This window comes from Lontra canadensis, unplaced genomic scaffold (assembly GCF_010015895.1).
Source record: "Lontra canadensis isolate GAN:19392208 unplaced genomic scaffold, GSC_riverotter_1.0 scaffold101, whole genome shotgun sequence".
Taxonomy (NCBI): Eukaryota; Metazoa; Chordata; class Mammalia; order Carnivora; family Mustelidae; genus Lontra; species Lontra canadensis.
The window spans coordinates 4,566,187-4,583,794 of NW_022631095.1; the positions used below are offsets into that span (position 1 = coordinate 4,566,187).

Consider the following 17,608-nt stretch of genomic DNA (forward strand, 5'->3'; position numbering starts at 1 on the left):
AAATAAATAAATAAAATCTTTAAAAAAAAAAAAAAAAGGAAAAGGTGTGGTCCTTGTATATTCTGCAATGACAAAATGACAATACAGTTTTTGTTTCTCTTCGCAGTGTTTCCCACTCCTCTCTCCTGGAATTCAGTCATGCTTCCTGCAAACTATGTCACGTGTCCGCTCCTCAGGGAAGCTGCTGTAGGCTGAATGACTGGTCCCCTCCAAATTCATGTGTTAAAATCCTATTATTCAAGCCCATAATTCAGAGCCCTCATGAATGAGATCAGTGCCCTTATAAGAGCAGCCCACAAAGCTCCCTTGCCCCTTCCACCCTGTGACCTTACAATGAAAACACAGCCTTCTAGGAAATGAGCGCTCACCAGACACCGACTCTTTCGGAACCATGATCTGGGACATCGCAGCCTCCATAACTGAAATGTAAGTTTCTGCTGTTTAGAAACCACATAATCTGTGGTATTTTATTATAGCAGCCCAAATGGACTGAGACAGATGCTGACTGCAACCTTCCAAAATGCCCCATCTGCAACATTCTGTTATCCAGCTTTATTTTGTACAACCTGGCAAATACTTATTTATTGTCTATCTCCCATCACGGAGTCTGAGTTTTCTAGTCCCTGCTTTTTCTTTAGCCCTTACACAGAGCCTGGCAGTAGACACTCAAACAAGTATCAGTGGATGCTCAAGAAATATTTGTTGAACGAAGAAATTAATGCATGCATAAATGATGGGCGCTGTGCTGGATTTGAGGGCTACCTGTTAAAAAACTCTTGAAACCTTGATCACAAAACTTAGAAAAGAAGAACTCAAAAGAGATTTGAAAAGCATATATCTTTGTTGGAGACATTTCTAGGTTAATTTAATGTGCTTGAAATCAAGATGGGTAGGGGATGAGGAAAGAAATCTGAGGGGGGAAAAGGAATTCAGATGACTCTGAATTGCCCAGATCTTCCATTTGTCAGGGAGATCCAAAGCAGACCCTGGCCTCCGGAGTTTCCAACATCTGCCTATACAAGCACGTATGGGGTTTTACCATTGGCCAGAAAAATATCTGCATGTTAACCTGTCAATAGCTTTCCTTGAGCAGCCAAGGAAACATCCTAAGGTCACTTCTCTGTACTCTTCCTTAATAATGCAGGTTACCTAAAAATGCTCACTTTCCTATCCTTAGTCCAAATTGTCATTCATTCAGAACAACTGGGAGTTCAACTTAGCTTAATACACTGCCCAAAACGTAAGGCTTTGCTTCTCAGGGCAATGAGACCAAGAATGCGATGGAATTTAGAGGAAAGAAACAGTGAGGAACAGCTGTTGACCAAATGAGCAAGGGCAGGGATGATATGAGAACAATAATGGTCATATTACCTTGCATTTCAAAAGCACCTTCCTGCAAAAAGCTCGCGGTCCTGTATCAACTATGCAGGTTTTGTCTCTTACCCCGGTGACTGAAATAAAATAGATTCATTCTTATTAACGTGTATTTCCATAGCTAACCACAAATATTTTGGCTGTTTCTATTTGCTGTGTCTATAAGTGCAATCAATTTCTTCATTGAGCAGGATCAGGAAATCGCATTAACTTCTCAGCTTCTTCAGTTGCATAGGGTGATGTCTTCTGAAACATTGGGCAGTAGCTTTTCCTTTCTTTTGCCATCTTTGTGGCTTCACCTTGTTCTTGTCTGAGTCCAGATTACCCTGTTTGTCTTGCCCTTTCCATCATCAGAACTTGCCTACAAACTCTGCCCCAGGGTTCCATTCACTACCATCAAACTGCACCCTCCTGCTATCATAACTTCTGTGATTATCTTTTATGTGTCTGTTTTAATGAGTGACATTCCATTTACACGGCTATGTAGTCATTTTTTTTTTAATTTGGACACATAGGGATGTGTCCACCTGATTTTTCTCTTCATCCTCCATAATGTAACTTAAGACACATCTTTTCTACCACCTTCCTGAACTTGACAGTGCCACATGACCAACAGCTTCATCACAGGTTTCTCCCCACGTAGTTCTATATATTCTTTCTGGACATCTCCTTAAATCCTCCTTTTTTACATAGCAGAAATCTTTCTCTAAAAATTCACTTTCTCTAATGTGGTTTTGTCGGATGCATATTAGTTGGAATCAAAGTTTTAGAAGTGAAAGAGGGGCCCTCCATATTTTTTATCTATCCCTCTGCCTTTAGGAGGATTACAAACCACTTTCACAAACAGGGTGCACCACCGAAGGCCAGAGAAGGGACTTATTTACAGCCACACCTCTATTAAGGAAGCAGAAGCTGGACCCCACTCCCCGGCTGAGGAACAGTGGGAGACTGGAAAAAGCAGTTGGCCCTGGAGAAAGGAAATCTCTGAGTCAGTAATCAATTGGCACTTGGATGGAGAAGTTAGCCGTTTTTGGACTCAAATCTGTAACACTTAAGGAATATTAATAACAACGGCCGAAAAGCTATATAGGAATGAAAATTACGGAAGAATGGGATTGCACTCAACAACTAATGTTCCAATCATCTAACGTTCCAATCATCTATGCTAAGCAACAAAGCACCCCAAAACTTAAGTTTAAAACAGTATTTTGCTCACAAATCTGCAATCCAGGGAGGGCTCTGCAGGGTCAGCTCATCTCCACTCCCTCCACGTTAGCTGGTACTGCTCACAGTCCGAGAGTTAGAATCCTCTGAAGGCTCACTCAATTTAGACAGCTGGAGGACCGAACATGGGGCTGCTGGGGCTCCATCCAGAGACATCTCTTTCTCTACCTCCATGTGACTTCCCCATATGGACCTTACAGCTGGCAGCGGCAGGACAGCCGAACTTCTTACATATCAGCTCATTTGTTCCCAAGGGGCGTAGCTCAAGCAAGAGGGTCACACAGAAGTTGCACCACCTTTTATGTAGTCAGACCATCACTTTGGCAACATTCTCCCAGGCAAGGCGATTACAAAGTGCTCTTTTGAAAACTGACCTCTGTACTCTAGAGCCAAAGTATGTAACAGGAAGACAGAGTTTGCACATAAAAAAGGAAGATAGTTTATCACTTTGCCAAGCCAAGGAGACTGCAGCAGGCTAATGTTTCCAGGACTGCAAACCCACCCACAGTAAAAAGCAGAGGGGTTTTATAGGAAAATACAGAACTGGGGTGCCTGGGTGGCTCAGATGGTTGAGCGTCTGCCTTCAGCTCAGGTCATGATCCCAGGCCTGGGATCAAGTGCCACACTGGGCTCCTCGCTCATTGGGGAGCCTGCTTCTCCCTCTGCCTCTCTTTCTCTCTCTGTCTCTCATGAACAAATAAGATCTTTAAAGAAAAAGAAAATACAAGATCTGGGTGGTTTCAATAGGAAGCTAGTACTTGCCAACCGCATTCCTTAGTCTTTAAGCTGGTCTCATGACTAGGGCTGGCGCTGGCCATCCCCATCTTGTTACTAAGTATACATCGAGATCAGCAAGATGTCAATATTGACACAGCTCAGGAGTTCATGAACAAAGGATTCTACAGAAAAACAAGTGAAAGGGAGGAGGAGGCTTCAAGAATTAGGAAGAGAAAAATCTGTTTTGTTTGATGTCAAGCCTTGTTGAAGCATTAGTGAGTCCATCTTGATTTCCAGCCATCTTTATGTTTCTATAAGGGTTTCAGAAGGTCTTCCCAGAGGCAAGGATATAGACACCGCCTCCCTCGATGGAGGAGTGTCATCATCATATTGCAAGAAGAGTACATGGGATGAGATCTGTATGAGAGCAGCTGTCTTTGGAAAACACAGTCTGCCACAACGGAAAACCACAGGATTACCAAACCACTGAAACACAGAATTGAAACGGCCCTGGAAAAGGCCATCCATTTGTCCCTAACAAAAGTCATTCTGCAAGACGAGCTCAAACGTATTTGTCCCATCCTTTTGGAATCCCTCTTCAATGTCCCCCCAGCTTCCAGAGCCCTTTGTAAATATGCCCACTCTGCCACTCAGGATGTTCTATTTTCAAAACATGATTGTAATCAGGCAGGTACTATCAACCTGTCAATGAGCCAACCTTTTTCAAATCAATCAGTGTAGCACAGGAAACATCACAAGGAAAAGAGTCTTCGGACTGAGGCGGAGCCACAGGTGGTACTCGGCAGAGAAAACAGCAGAGAGAAAACATGAGCAATTCTGAGAAAAACTGAGATCACAAAAAAGAAAATATATATAGATCTAAGTATATATGTATGTTTCTGTCCTGCGTTAAAGGAAGATAAGGTGCAGTAAATGTCAAAATAATAGTGGAGCAGCTGGGATGGAAGCAGAGCCCAATGCGGCAGTGTTCTCCAGCCTCAGCTGCATCAGAACCCCCGGGAGCGCCTGTCGAAACACCCCAGAGCTTCCGACTCCGCAGGGCTGGGTCGGGCCTGGGAATCTGCATTTCTCACGAGTTCCGGGGCGGCGCTGTTGCTTGTGGCCTGACCCCATGCTTTAAGAACCACTAGCCTAAAGGTTTTCAGACCTGGAAGTAGTGGCCACACTGCAGCCCTGGCAACGACGAAGGGACCAGAAGAGCCACAAGAGCGGTGGGGGCGAAGAGGACCCCCGACACGGAAGTGGTCAGATTTTACCAGAGCCCATTTCTCCCGTTGGACCCCTGCCGCCCCGGGCACTCTCCGGCGACTGCACCCGGGCCCGTCCCCACCCTCCACCCCAAAACTGACTCCGCCAGGCCGCGGCAGCCGCAGTGGCGACTCGCCCCCTCCCGACCGTCCCGGGTCGAGTCACCCGAGAACTCACACTTGGGCGGCGGGCCCAAGTGGGCGGGGCTAAGCGCCCTCCGTGAGGCTGTTGCGTGAACAGACCGCAGAGCTCCGAGTCCCCGCCCCCGAGCCATGATTGGCCACACCGTCCGAACGTGGTGACGTAAGTCCAGGGCGGAAAATTTGTGAGCGGAGCGCGGGAGCTGTGAGTCCTGCGTCTGCTCCGTCCGGGAAAGGCCTTAAGAAGTTGGTACGCTTCCAGGTGCTCCTTGGGAAGCCAGGGCTGCTTCCTCACGACTTTCCGGTCCTAGCCGCCTGTTACCTCAGAGCGCCTCTCTGCCTCCCTGGTGCCCAGGTGAGTGTCCGAGTGGGACCTGTGGAAGTGTGTATGTGTCGGGGAAGGGGATTGCTGTGCTGGTGGCCCCCAGACCAGAGAGGAGCGGCAGGAGTGTGCTCAGTGTCCCCGACACTCCGAGGACATGCTCTCATCCCCACCACCCACCTCATTAGCATTTGGGATCGCTGGTCTGATGGCGCTGGGCCTTGTGGCTCTGGTTGGTTAGGGGTTTTTATGTTTGTTTGTTTGTTTGTTTTTGTTTTTTTAACTTGACAGAAAGAGATAGCGAGAGACGGAACACAAGCAGGAGTGGGAGAGGGGGTGGCAGGCTTCCACTGAGCAGGGAGCCCGATGTGGGACTCGATCCCAGGACCCTGAGACCATGACCTAAGCCAAAGGCAGACCCTTAACGACTGAGCCACCCAGGCGCCCCTCTGGCTGGTTAGTTCTTGCGACAAGTTTGAGTGCCTGCTGTGAGTTAGACACAGGTAGTTATATCCCAGTAAGTACGTGGGCCCGAACACAGCAGATGCGTGATTCCTATTTGAACCCACGTGAACACATCCCCTAAGAGAGGACTCTACCAGGAAGGTAAACAATTGTTACGTGGCATGAGGGATGCTCACTTCGAGGTGTATGGGGAAACAGTTTTAAGGGGTGGCCCCTTTGAGAAACTGATACCTGACCTAAGGTTCGAAGGAAGAGGCAAAGAATTGAAAAGAATCAAAGCCTGTGAGTTGCCTGGCGACTGGCCATCTGGTGAGCCTCTACAACACCAGGGGTAGATAAGCAGTTGCCTATTCTTGCAAATAAATGGAAACCAGCTGCAAGGTATTGATTCGTTTCTTTTTGTTAGGTACCTGTTTCAGAGAAGATGACAGAGGAACTGGACCTCACAGGACAGGACTCTGATGTGGGTAGTGAAGAGGTGGTCCTGACTCCTGCAGAGCTCATTGAAAGGCTGGAGCAGGTAAGCATGAGTAATATTTCCCAGAGTTATTGTGAGGATTAAAGGAGATAATATGCATAGAATGCTTAATATACTGTTTGATCCATGATAAGCACTCAGTGTTAGCTGTGAATAGTAATAATCTTTGAGTATTACTGCCCAAAATGAACCAAGTCTCTCTGACTCCAATATCTGCTCTTAATGGACTACACCTGCTGCCTTATTCTTGCGTTCTCTCTTGAACAGCCCTTTCTGGAACGCTCTCATGTTTGTTACTCTAGCATTCTTCATTCTGTCCTACCAAGCAGGTCATCATGAGTGACAAAAGAAAGATGACTTCAAAATTATATCTTAAATGATAATTCTTACTGTATGAGTATTTTTTCCTTTGTTTTTATATCACAGACCTTTTTGAAAATCTGGTGCAAACTGGCCCTTTCTCCCAGAATAATATATGTATACATACACATCCAGAAATTTTGCATATAATTTCAAGAGATTCAGACACCCTAAAAATTGCCCACCTAGTTTAAGAGCCCCTGCTTTGTTAGGAAAGGATTCATGAAACAAAAATCCAAAAGGACAAAGCGTAAAGAAAAAAATGGATACATTCAACTACATTAAAATTGAGAATTTTTGTTTTTACAACTTGATGCCAGTAAAAATACATGCTACAAAACTGGGAGAAAATATTTGCAATATTAGTCCACACTATAAACACTTTACAAACTACCCAGTAAAAAAAAAAATGAAATCTTAACAGGCATCTCCCAGAAATGGAAACCAGGATGGCCAGTAATCGTATAGATGAGATGTTCAATCTTTTTTGTAATCAGGAACAAAAAATTTTAAATCCCAAGGAGTTACCACTTCATACCCATTGGATTGGCAGAAATGAAGAAGATGAGCGAGATAAAGCAATGTATAAATAAAGCAATATACAGGACTGTGGAGCCATTTACACACTTTTTTACAGTGGTGAATTGGTGCACTTTGCAAAGTAACTTGTCTTGTCAAATTGAAGACACACATATCTTGTGTCTCAATCTTCCTACTCCCAGGTACGTGTCCTAGAGAAAACTTCCAGGAGACATGCGCAAAATGTTCCTAGTATTGCTTGCAGCGGTTAAAAAATGAAAGTAACCCAAATATCCATCAACAATAAAGTGAATAAAAATTACAATCTATATACACAATGAGGGGGGGAAGCAGCAATAAAATGAGTGAGCGAGAGCTCCTGCAACATGGATGACTCTCAAAAGCCTTATATAGAACATTAAAAAATAAGTTTTTGAAGAAACCGTTTATGCTAAGCTCAAACACTGGCAGAACCATTGTTCGAGGCAGAGCTCGTGGCACACGCTGGTACGCTGCATTGTGTCACAATGTTGACCATTTGCCTGCCCCCTGGGACAGACAGCTCCCCCAGGCTGGTTGCCTCCCGTGGCTGTGAGGGGCTCCTTGGAAGGCAGCATGGCCTCAGCTTGACAGCAGGTGAGCAGGAGTTCCGTCTCGGGCCTGCAGCTCTCTTGCAGTGCCCTGAGTGCAGCAAAGGAGTTGGTCCACCACCCAGATGGCTGCTGGGGCCCGACACACTTGTAGGCTGCAGAGCATGGCCTAAGGAGCCACTTGACAGAGCCACTAATAAACACAGCTCCAGGAACAGATAGAGGATACTCATGAATGCCTGTTAAATGATTTAAGGGGCACTTTCTTGGCTCAGTCATTAAGCATCTGACTTCAGCTGTGGTCACGATCCCAGAGTCCCGGGATCGAGCCCCACGTCAGGCTCCCTGCTCCATGGGAAGTCTGCTTCTCCCTTTCCCACTTTCCCTGCTTGTGTTCCTCTTTCACTGTCTCTCTCTCTCTCTTTCTGTCAAATAATTAAATAAAATATTTTTTAAAAATGATTTTAAAGTTATTACCTATAGTGCAAAGTTTCTCACTTTAATGATTATATTCATTTGCCAAGTCTATACAACAAAGCATCACAGACTGGGTAGATTAAACAACAGACACGTATTTTCTCAACCCTGGAGGCTGGAAGCCTGAAATCAAGGTGCTGGCACCATAGGTTTCTTCTGAGGCTTCTCTCCTGGGATTGTAGGTGGCCATTTTCTCCCTGTGTCTTCACCTGGACTTCCGTGTGCGTCTGTGTTCAAATTTCCTCCTCTTAGAAGAACACCGATCATTGAATTAGAGCCCACCTAATGACCTCATTTTAATTTAATTACCTCTTTAAAGACCCTGTTTCCAAATGCAGGCACATGCCGAGGTGTTAGAAATTAGGACTTCAACATACAAATTGGAGAGGAACAGAGTTTAGCCCATAACAATGAACAGATTGTCATTAAAAATTTTGATCAGGAATCAGATGTAGCTATTTCAAACATAGAACCTGATTATTTTTAAAAAGACCATGGATTTAAATGCAAGTTTCTCACTAAATATTTCGGAAACATTTTGTTTGAAAGTTTTATACTAGTATAAAGTTTTCCCAATGTTTTAAATATTTTTACCAAAATAATCTCATAATGTCAATAAGAAATCTCCCTCAAATCTACCCCATTTTGCCCCAGTGTATCCAACGAGTGCTGCCATTTTCTTTGAAATCATTGAGAATCAGATGTGGAGATACAAACAAATGTAGTGAGACTATAGAAAATTAAATACTAAGGTCAAGCTAATGATTACCTTTGAAAAGGGAGGAAGACACCGGGACTTTTAAAATAATGATAACGTTATGTGTACACTAGATGTTTATATATCTATTCATGTTATATGTAATAAACATTTCTGAACCCATTCAGTATTTAATAAAATCAGTTAAAAAGAAAAACTCTGCTTTATAAGTCCTCTCTGACAGTTTGGTCTTTTCTCATTCGTAATTCTCCTTGAAAATACAGACTTTCTTTCTAGTTAACTTTAACAGCACAATTACAGGAGCTTGAACCTATGGAAAAAAATTTATGATAGTAGCAGTACCTGCTATTTAATAATATGTCTTCGTGGTGGTAATTGGAGACGCAGAGACTCAAGGACATTGAGAGGAATAAAGTGAGCCCAATTGGCATGTAATTCTGAGCTTTGCTTAAAACTAACTTTCCTGTAATTGAAAGACAAAATTGCTTTCCTCAGTCACCTGTGGATATTTCAGTTCCCTAAGCCTTGGTAATTTCTGAAATGTACTGAATATCTGGGCCTGAGTCATAAATTAAGGATTTAACCTGTTGTTCCAAAACTATTTAAGAGTTGATCCTCTTATATTGTGATCCTTTATACACAATGCCTTTATCTGAGGCAGTTAGTAAATAATCTGGGTTTTCTCATTAGTAAGATAAGGATAACTGTATCCATTCCTCTCAGGTATTATAATAATGAATGAAAAAGTCTTTGTAAAGTGCTCTAAGCTTCCCAAATGAGATGTGTAGACTGAGGTCGCTTCATCTCCCAAATAGAAGGGTGCTTGCGCCCCCTGGTGGGAGATAGCGGGTGAAGTCGCAGGAACGTGCTGATGCTATTTGGTGAAAGGTACTGTTTGAACGCCAGGTGGTGTTGCTCTCCCTAGTAGGCATCATACTGACATTTTTTTTTCCTTAAATAAATGGTATTAGGGAACTGCAGAGGCAAACTGACAACATTTTTTACATGAACAGTGATTTTTTTTTTTACAATTTTGGTTAAATATAAGATTGTAAGCACAGCCTCCCCATTCAAAGAAATAGAAAAGTCATCATAAACATAGCTTGTTTACAAAGCATTTCCAGTATTTCCAACTCATAGGCGAATAGTTTTCTTTGCCAAAAATAGCTATGATTTTCACGGGATATGTACGGACTCATAGGGTTATTTGCTCTATTGTGACTGATACTCATAGATACATATTTGGTGGGGGGCATTGTTTTTTAGGCCTGGATGAATGAAAAGTTTGCCCCTGAGCTGCTGGAAAGCAAGTCTGAGATTGTAGAGTGTGTCATGGAACAGCTAGATCACATGGTAAGAGTTGCTTATCTCGGGATTACAAAGGAAGAGAACTTTAACAGTGTTTTGTCAGCATAGTGAGAGATTGAAGTCTGATACCAAATCTGTTTTGTTTGGCCCAGCCTAGTGAGTTTTTTTTAATATTGAATTCGTTACATGCATTTATAAACCATGAGTGTTCCTATGAGTATCTGCATGTCCGCTTCCCCTGAAAAGTCTAAAACCCTATCAATACTGGGTCTATGTTTCTATATGAGAACAGCTGACCAGAGTAGAGTAAGGGCCACCCGCTTTCTTGTGCTCTGTTCCCCACAGTCCTTACCTACCTACCTTTCTTAGATAGCTTGCCTGCCTGGTGCCCATAGACACTTGAGTTTGTGGCCCTTGGCTTAGATGGGCTGGGCCTAAGTCATTATTAGCCTTAGAGTAGCTTTACGACATTGGTATTTTGCAGTTTCTCAACTGGTGATTTAATACTCCCCTTAGACATGTCTTCTGTCTGCTGTATTATCTCCTTTACAGTCGGGCCCGAGTTCTTCTAGGCCCTTCCCACCGACCATATTCGGATTCTATTCAGATGGTTGTTTTCTAAAAGTAAATGAGTATTGTTTGAACTTTCTATAATGAGGCTGTAGTCATACATAATTTGTGTAAGAAATGAGAACTCTTAGGAATTTTTTGGTTCTCCATTGACCTAAATGTGGGTTTTGAGTCCTCAGCATTCCCAGTGATGATAGTCCCTGTGGAATCGTACAGACTGAACGAAAAGGTCTTTCATCTGAATATCATAATATCATGTTTTTTTATAGACTTCATTTTCTCTTTTAATAGGAAGAAAATCTCAGGAGAGCCAAGAAGGGGGATCTGAAGGTCAGCATTCATCGGATGGAGATGGAGAGGATCCGCTATGTCCTCAGCAGCTACTTGCGGTGTCGGCTCATGAAGGTTTGACATGGAGATACATGTAGTTAGATTTAGACAATGCAGTTTGTAATTATAGACTGAGCATCTTGGGGAGATGTTGGGCTGGGGCCTGGGAGAATCCAGGGCCTGAAGATGCCACGAAGCCCCAGTATCAAGGTAGCTAAAGAATAAGGAGGGCAAGAGATTATTCTGAAGAAGATTAGATAGGATATGTGTTGTATACCTCCGGGGACACATTTGTAGTCTGTCTGCTGAGTGAAAGGTGCCCCTTGAAATTACGGCACAGCGGTGCCGAAGAGTCATTTGCCTTAGTTGACTAGGGAATACTAACTGAGGAAAATAGTTTCAGAAATTATTTTGCAGCCATCATATAGGCAATGTCAAACTGACCGTGATAACTTGACATTCAGCCATAGTTCTGAGGCCATCTAACTTATGAAAATGAAATTGCAAAACATTCTTATTTTATATGATGTCTATTTTAAATGAGTATCTTCTCATTTGGTTCCACTTATTCCCTTAGGTATTACAAAATGAATGCATCCTCTCCTCGCGAAAGTGCTCTCAGCTAAACATCTCAACCATTTATTTCCATTTGCTGTCCTGGTCCGGACAAAAGTTCTTGTCCATAGGTGTCCTTAAATCATACCACCTGCAACAGAGCACAGTATAGTTGTAGTTGGGTCACTTTGGGGAAGGACGGGACAAGCAATTCCCTTATTCTCGATATTTAACTGGTAATAACGCCGCCTAGTATCACATTAGCATATTACAACAGACATGTCACACTGTTCATTCTGCACTTGCCATGAGCTCTAACGTCTTTGAAGTTTCTCAGTTACCGTTTTCCCATCTTGTCACTATCTTATAATTGAAAGGTTTGATTTTTCGACCCCAAAGTGTGGGGCTTGATACTTACCCCTCTTAGGCTTCACCTTATTACATTGGGCCACTTCCCTGTTCTCAGGACCTGATCTGGTCACTTAATATATTAGCTATCTCATAACATTTTATATCTTCACTTTATGTCGAGTCTGATAAGTATGTCATCAAAGGCCGTATCTGATTCATTAGTAGGACTGGGCCAACCACAGAATATTCCACCAGAGACTTCTTTGCAAGTCAACATCTGTCTGTTAAACTGCTTCTGAGTCTATACTGATCTATACTGTCACAGCCCCGGCTTTCCACTTTGCCGCCAAGGAGGTCCTAACAGTGGTGTCATATGTTTTGACAAAATGGAGATTTCTTAAAAATATGTCTCTCCACCTCACCCTCAACTACCAGAAAACTCTTTTTTTCTCTTTCTCTCCTTAAGTTGGAGAAATCCTCTTTGTGTTCATCACTTTCTTTTCTTTGCAAACCATCTCTTAAATGATCTGTTCTCATATAACGCCACATACCACGGGGAAGGGCATTATCCTGTATCTGAAGGTTCCTGCACCATCTTTGTATTTTTGAAAATTGGGAAATCGGCCCGTCTCCAGCACTCCTCCACTCTTCTGAGCTCATTGATTCTGAGCTCACAACACTGCCTCTCGGTAGCATGCTCAGTGATGGAGGGAAGGCAGCTTACACTGATCTAGCACGGGCCACCTCGTGCACCAGAACCCAGTACCAATGTGCACTTGTCCTGGAATTGTAACAGCCACGCCCAAAGCCAGAAACTTCTTTAAGCAGAGAAGTGCTCCTTTGTCTTTGTGGGTCCTCCTTCCCATTGTCATTTCCCTACTTGCATCTCTTTCTGCAGAGAACCCACAGCACTCAGTGAGTTAGTTTATGTAGTGGGGGACTAATCCCTATACAGTTCCTGACCACTTATCTTTATGTAGCTTTTAGTTTTGTTTTGTTTTGTTTTGTTTTCTGTTTTGTTTGTGTTTTTTCCTGGTAGTTCTTACCATTTTGTCCTAGCCTTGCCTCGCTGCAGACTTCATCATTGCCGGTTATATTCTTATAATTAAGAGTCACTGTTCTCAGGCACCTGGGTGGCTCAGTCAGTTAAGCGTCTGCCTTCAACTCAGGTCATGATCCCAGGGTCCTGGGATTGAGCCCTACATCCCCTCCCCTGCTGTGCTGGGAGGAAGAGCTCTCTTTCTCTTTCAAATAAATAAATAATTTTTTTAAAAAGTCCTCTTTGTCTCTGCTTGTGTGTTCTGTATGTGTCTTCCCAGCTTTTGTACACGCTTCATCTCATAGAACAACTTGTGCAGCTGCCTAGAAATGTTCAACAATATCCCCTTCTCTCCCTCATTAATATAATTTATTGTTGTACTTACCTCTTTTCTTTTATGAAAGCCTCTCATCCTTTTTAAGTGGTTTTCCTTTTTAGAGGCCTCACCTTTGCTCTGAATTCTTTGAAACCTGCCTTGAAATCTTGGAAGTTGAGAAATGTCTTGACTGTGAGAACTTGCCATTTTAAAGTCAATTCTAGTTTAACCTCATCCTATATCAGAACATGAGTATATTTGACTCTGGAATCTGGACACATTTACATAGTGCTTTTTGTTTATCCTCAGATAGAGAAGTTTTTCCCTCATATCCTTGAAAAGGAGAAAACACCCCACGAGGGGGAGCTGTCTAGCCTTTCTCCAGAGGAGCTGGTCTTTGCCAAACAGTGAGTAAGCAGGACGCATGGGGACTGCTTTCTTTCTGTGGCTCGTGAGCATGAGTTTTGACGGTTGTCCCTGTGACGCGGATGGCGGAGCCACTGTTGTGTGTCTAATAGCCTGGAGGCTCCTGGCAGGCGGGTGGTCACAGCAGTTTGAATTCCTCTTTTTCAGGTACATGGCTAACACAGAGACCTACCTTAAGAATGTTGCCTTAAAGCATATGCCTCCTAACTTACAGACGGTGGACCTCCTGAGGTCAGGTGAGCAGAACACTCTCTTTTCAGGCTTATCTTCAGGTACCTTCGAATAAGATCTTCATCTTTACTCTCAAGCCTGGAAAAAATAAATACTTAGATAAGCAGAAAAGAGAAGAGAAGACGTCATCTGGTTAAAAAAAATATAAAATCATCAGGGTGCCTTGATGGCTCAGTCGATTAAGTGTCTGGCTTCTGCTCAGGTCATTATCTCAGGGTCCTGGGATCGAGCCCCAAGTCCGGCTCTGCACTCAATGGGATGGGGAGTCTGCTTGTCCCTCCACAGCCCCCACTGCCCACACTCATGCACTCTCTTTCTCTTTCCAGTAAGTAAAATCTTAAAAAAAAAAAAAAAAAAAATCATTAAAAGCAAGTATAAGAATAGCCTTTCAGCATTACTTTCGTGGTCTTTAGCTTACATTGAAATTCTTACGACTGCCATTAAAAGTGCAGACTCATTCATATGTGCAGACCTTCATTATTTCAGCTGGTATCTACTGGGCATCCACACCGGGCTAGGCCTTGTGCACTAAGGAGGCAAAAGTCTTTGTTCTCGAGGGGCTAGCACACTTTTCTTCACAGGTTCCTGCCCATGCTTGGTCAGATGCTGCCTTGATTCAAGGAATCCAAATCCAGTTCAAGGAAATGTCTCCAAATACATTTCCATCCTGAAGTACTAGGGTCAAGGCATCAACATACACATTTGTGGGCAAGGGGGACGAGTGCAGGCCACAACAGGGGGACAAGTGCAGCCTACAGCACTGGGAGCAAACCCATAGCAGATCTGTGGAACTCGGAACTGGTCATTGTGGTGAACCTGCCTGAGGGAAACAAAAGGGCCAGTCCATGTCCAGTTCCACCACTTTTTGTCTGCCTCTTAGAAGAAGAGGAAGGAAGCAGGACCACATCCCTAATCATTGCCCAGTGCTGTCACACCTGGTTGACTAAAGCAGCCACGAGCGCGCATCTAAATTTCTGAAACTGAGTCTAATTGAATTCTACCTGATGCTGGCCGACACCTCCTAAAAAGCATGTTGCTTGTCCCAGGTCCTTTCCAAGGACTAGAGCCAGGCCCCTGGAATTGGAAGCTTGTGGAGGGGATCATCCTGTCCCAGTGAAATCAGTCTTGCTTAGTTAGCCCAGGTGCCCTGAGTCCCCATCAGGCCTCTGGAGCATCGTAGATCCCTGCGGACAGAGTGGGGGAAGGCATGTTGAAATCTAAGCTGGGTTTTCTGGAATCAGTAGCTGCCCAGCTGGGTCAACTAGGTGCTCTGTGGCAGGCCCCAAACCCTGAAGCAGCCCAAGGGACCCCCTTAGACCTTTGGAGCCAGTTATGCGGAACCCCCACCTGTGGATGAGGGAATCCAAGGCGATTTTTGTGCCGAGCTGGGCTCTTAGAACAGAGTTATCTAGTAAATTCTCAGAACCTGCAGTTGATGGAGTCTTCTGGGTATGTAGGGAGCTCTAAGAAATGAAGAATTCTCGAGCAGCCCAGCCCAGGGCCCCTCCTTCCACACAGTGTTGGCTGGTGGTAGAAGAGGCAGCAGCCTCTCACCCCGAAGTCAACAAGTGAAGGAAACAAGTGAAGGACGGCTCATGGTGGAAACCTGTGTTCTGTCATCTGACACTCAGGACTATCCCAATGTGACCCTATCTTTCTAATGCTCTCCTACTACTGCTATATATGAAGATATTTTCTGACTAGATTTATACACCTTTGTCCTCCCAACACGTGTACATATCTCTGCCTTGGCCCTTGCTGTTAGCACCCAGGTTCACTCTCCCTCACTGAGGGAGTTGACGTCTTCCTCCCCACTTCCCTGAGCGACTGAGCCACCGCTGTGAGGTGTGATGAGAAGCTGCCGGTAGCCCTCTTCAGAGGGACCCCATGTCACGCTTGCTTGTATCTTCCGCGATGTGCACATTTCACATACTCGGTGTCTGTTGAATGAGTCATTGCTGTGCGGGACCCTGGATGGGAAGTGTACTGTTTCTGTAAGGAGCCAGAGCTGTCCTCAAGCCACCCTCCCCCAAAAATGCTATCACATCAGGGGTCCCTTAGGGCTCGGTACAGTGAATCCCAGCAACTTTCCCAGATTGGTCTTGTTGGCAGAGTATTTTCTCACTGCATTATCATTTCTCTGACAGTTCCCAAACCAGATCTAGATTCATACGTGTTTCTGAGAGTGAAAGAACGACAGGAAAACATCCTGGTAGAACCAGAAACAGATGAGCAAAGGTGAGCAGCATGTGACCTTGAAGGTGGGAAATCCGCCTGCCCTGGGGGCACCAGCTCGGCTCTGCATGCGTTGTTTCCTCTTTTTCAGGGACTACGTGATTGACTTGGAGGAAGGCTCCCAGCACTTGATCCGCTATAAAACCATTGCGCCCCTGGTTGCTTCTGGAGCAGTTCAGCTGATATAAAATCGAAAGCAAATACAGAATAAAGACAGCAAGGAACCCTAAAGGAAATGTGTAAGATCTCTTCACTGCTTTGTGCCTAAGGACCGCGGACTTTCCTGGCAGTGCTGCAGGTCTTTGGGCACTGAGAAGGTCCTCAAGGCACGATTCCTAACTTGCCACACGTCCTCACTGCCTGCCATCCCAGCCACCGTCAGCAGATGGAGCCACCGCTCCGTTGGTTCCACGTGCTGGCAGTGTCCTCCGAGATGCTCATTTTGTGGGCCTTTTTCCTTTGTGGTACTTCTTGAGCTAAAGAAAGTGAGACAACCGCAGTTCATAAAAAAGCATCGCTGCCTATGATCAGGAGACAGTAGTTAGCCCTGACCTGAGAGGGACCGGACAGTTCTTTCACGTCCCCGATAAGAGGAGGATAAATGCCGTAGAAAAACCGAAGATGAAGTATCTTCTGGATTATCTCACTGGATTGTGTGAACTAACCTTCTGGAACCTCTAATATCAGACTTAAGACCGATGTCTGCCCTGGTTAACGGAGAATCATAACTAAACCAAGAAACCATTTCTGAGTTTCAGTTTTGTGCCAGAAGGATCCTCTGTCCGGTTCTCGGTTCGTAGCCTAATGAAGTATGTTCTCCCTACTGCTAACCTGCAGCCTTCCTGAATCTCGGGCAGCTTTGCCAAGCCAACCTCCAGGCCATCTGGCCACTCTTGGCCGGGGATCTGCTCACAGCAACATTAACTCTCCTATCTTGTGACCTCAGTAACAGCATTTCTGTTTTTAGCTCTACTTTCTCAAGGGAAGCAGATGAAATTAACATGAGCAGAGAGCATCACGGTGATACCTGAAGGAAGGATGTAGAGACAGTGAATGAATCGTCTTTCCCTGAAACATGATAAAAAGGAACCTGCATTCCAGTCTTTTGCTGACGAGAAGGCAGCAGATTTTCATTTATATAATATTGGCTGTTAGAGAAATCAATGTAATATGGCTATCATTTCCAAGAAAAATCACTAAGAAAAAGCAAGGAGGGTTTATTTGTTAATAAAAGCATTTTTATATTTCAGGCAGTGCTTTGTCTTTCCATGGTGTTTTTACCTTCAGCTTTTTATAAAACAAATGAGCATGTAGGGTGTCAGGCACAGTTCAAGGCACTAAAGCTCCAACCCAGAATAAGAGAATTGAAACAGGACAACTCACTACAGAGTAGAGTGGGGGGGGGTTGACAGGTTCTTACCTAACAGTGAATCTTACTAAATTGGGCCAAGATCTGAATGCCAGGGAGCCAGACACACAGATCAAAAGGAAGATCATTCCAGACAGAGAAGATGGCTTATACGAAGTCCCTGAAGCAGAAACGAGCTCTGCCTGCAGTCATTAAACACAGTGGGCGAAATGGAAAGTGGTGCCC

At 44.3% G+C, this 17,608-nt stretch overlaps 1 protein-coding gene across 1 annotated transcript; it reads left to right on the forward strand.

Annotated features, from left to right (window-relative positions):
* Positions 1–4,955: 4,955 nt before the first annotated feature.
* GINS4 (GINS complex subunit 4) lies at positions 4,956–17,263 on the forward strand. Its single transcript, XM_032838068.1, has 8 exons — positions 4,956–5,079; positions 5,918–6,031; positions 9,920–10,006; positions 10,823–10,936; positions 13,432–13,529; positions 13,696–13,784; positions 15,927–16,017; positions 16,106–17,263. The coding sequence occupies exons 2-8, from the start codon at positions 5,936–5,938 to the stop codon at positions 16,200–16,202; spliced, it is 672 nt and encodes a 223-aa protein (XP_032693959.1). The 5' UTR covers positions 4,956–5,079; positions 5,918–5,935; the 3' UTR covers positions 16,203–17,263.
* The last annotated feature ends 345 nt before the right edge of the window (positions 17,264–17,608 follow it).

Excerpts from the sequence above, each read along its gene's own strand:
- GINS4 (XM_032838068.1), top strand. The coding sequence starts at position 5,936 with ATGACAGAGGAACTGGACCTCACAGGACAGGACTCTGATGTGGGTAGT. Across the intron at positions 10,007-10,822 it reads TGGAACAGCTAGATCACATG|GAAGAAAATCTCAGGAGAGC; the intron begins GTAAGAGTTGCT and ends CTCTTTTAATAG. Across the intron at positions 10,937-13,431 it reads TGCGGTGTCGGCTCATGAAG|ATAGAGAAGTTTTTCCCTCA; the intron begins GTTTGACATGGA and ends GTTTATCCTCAG.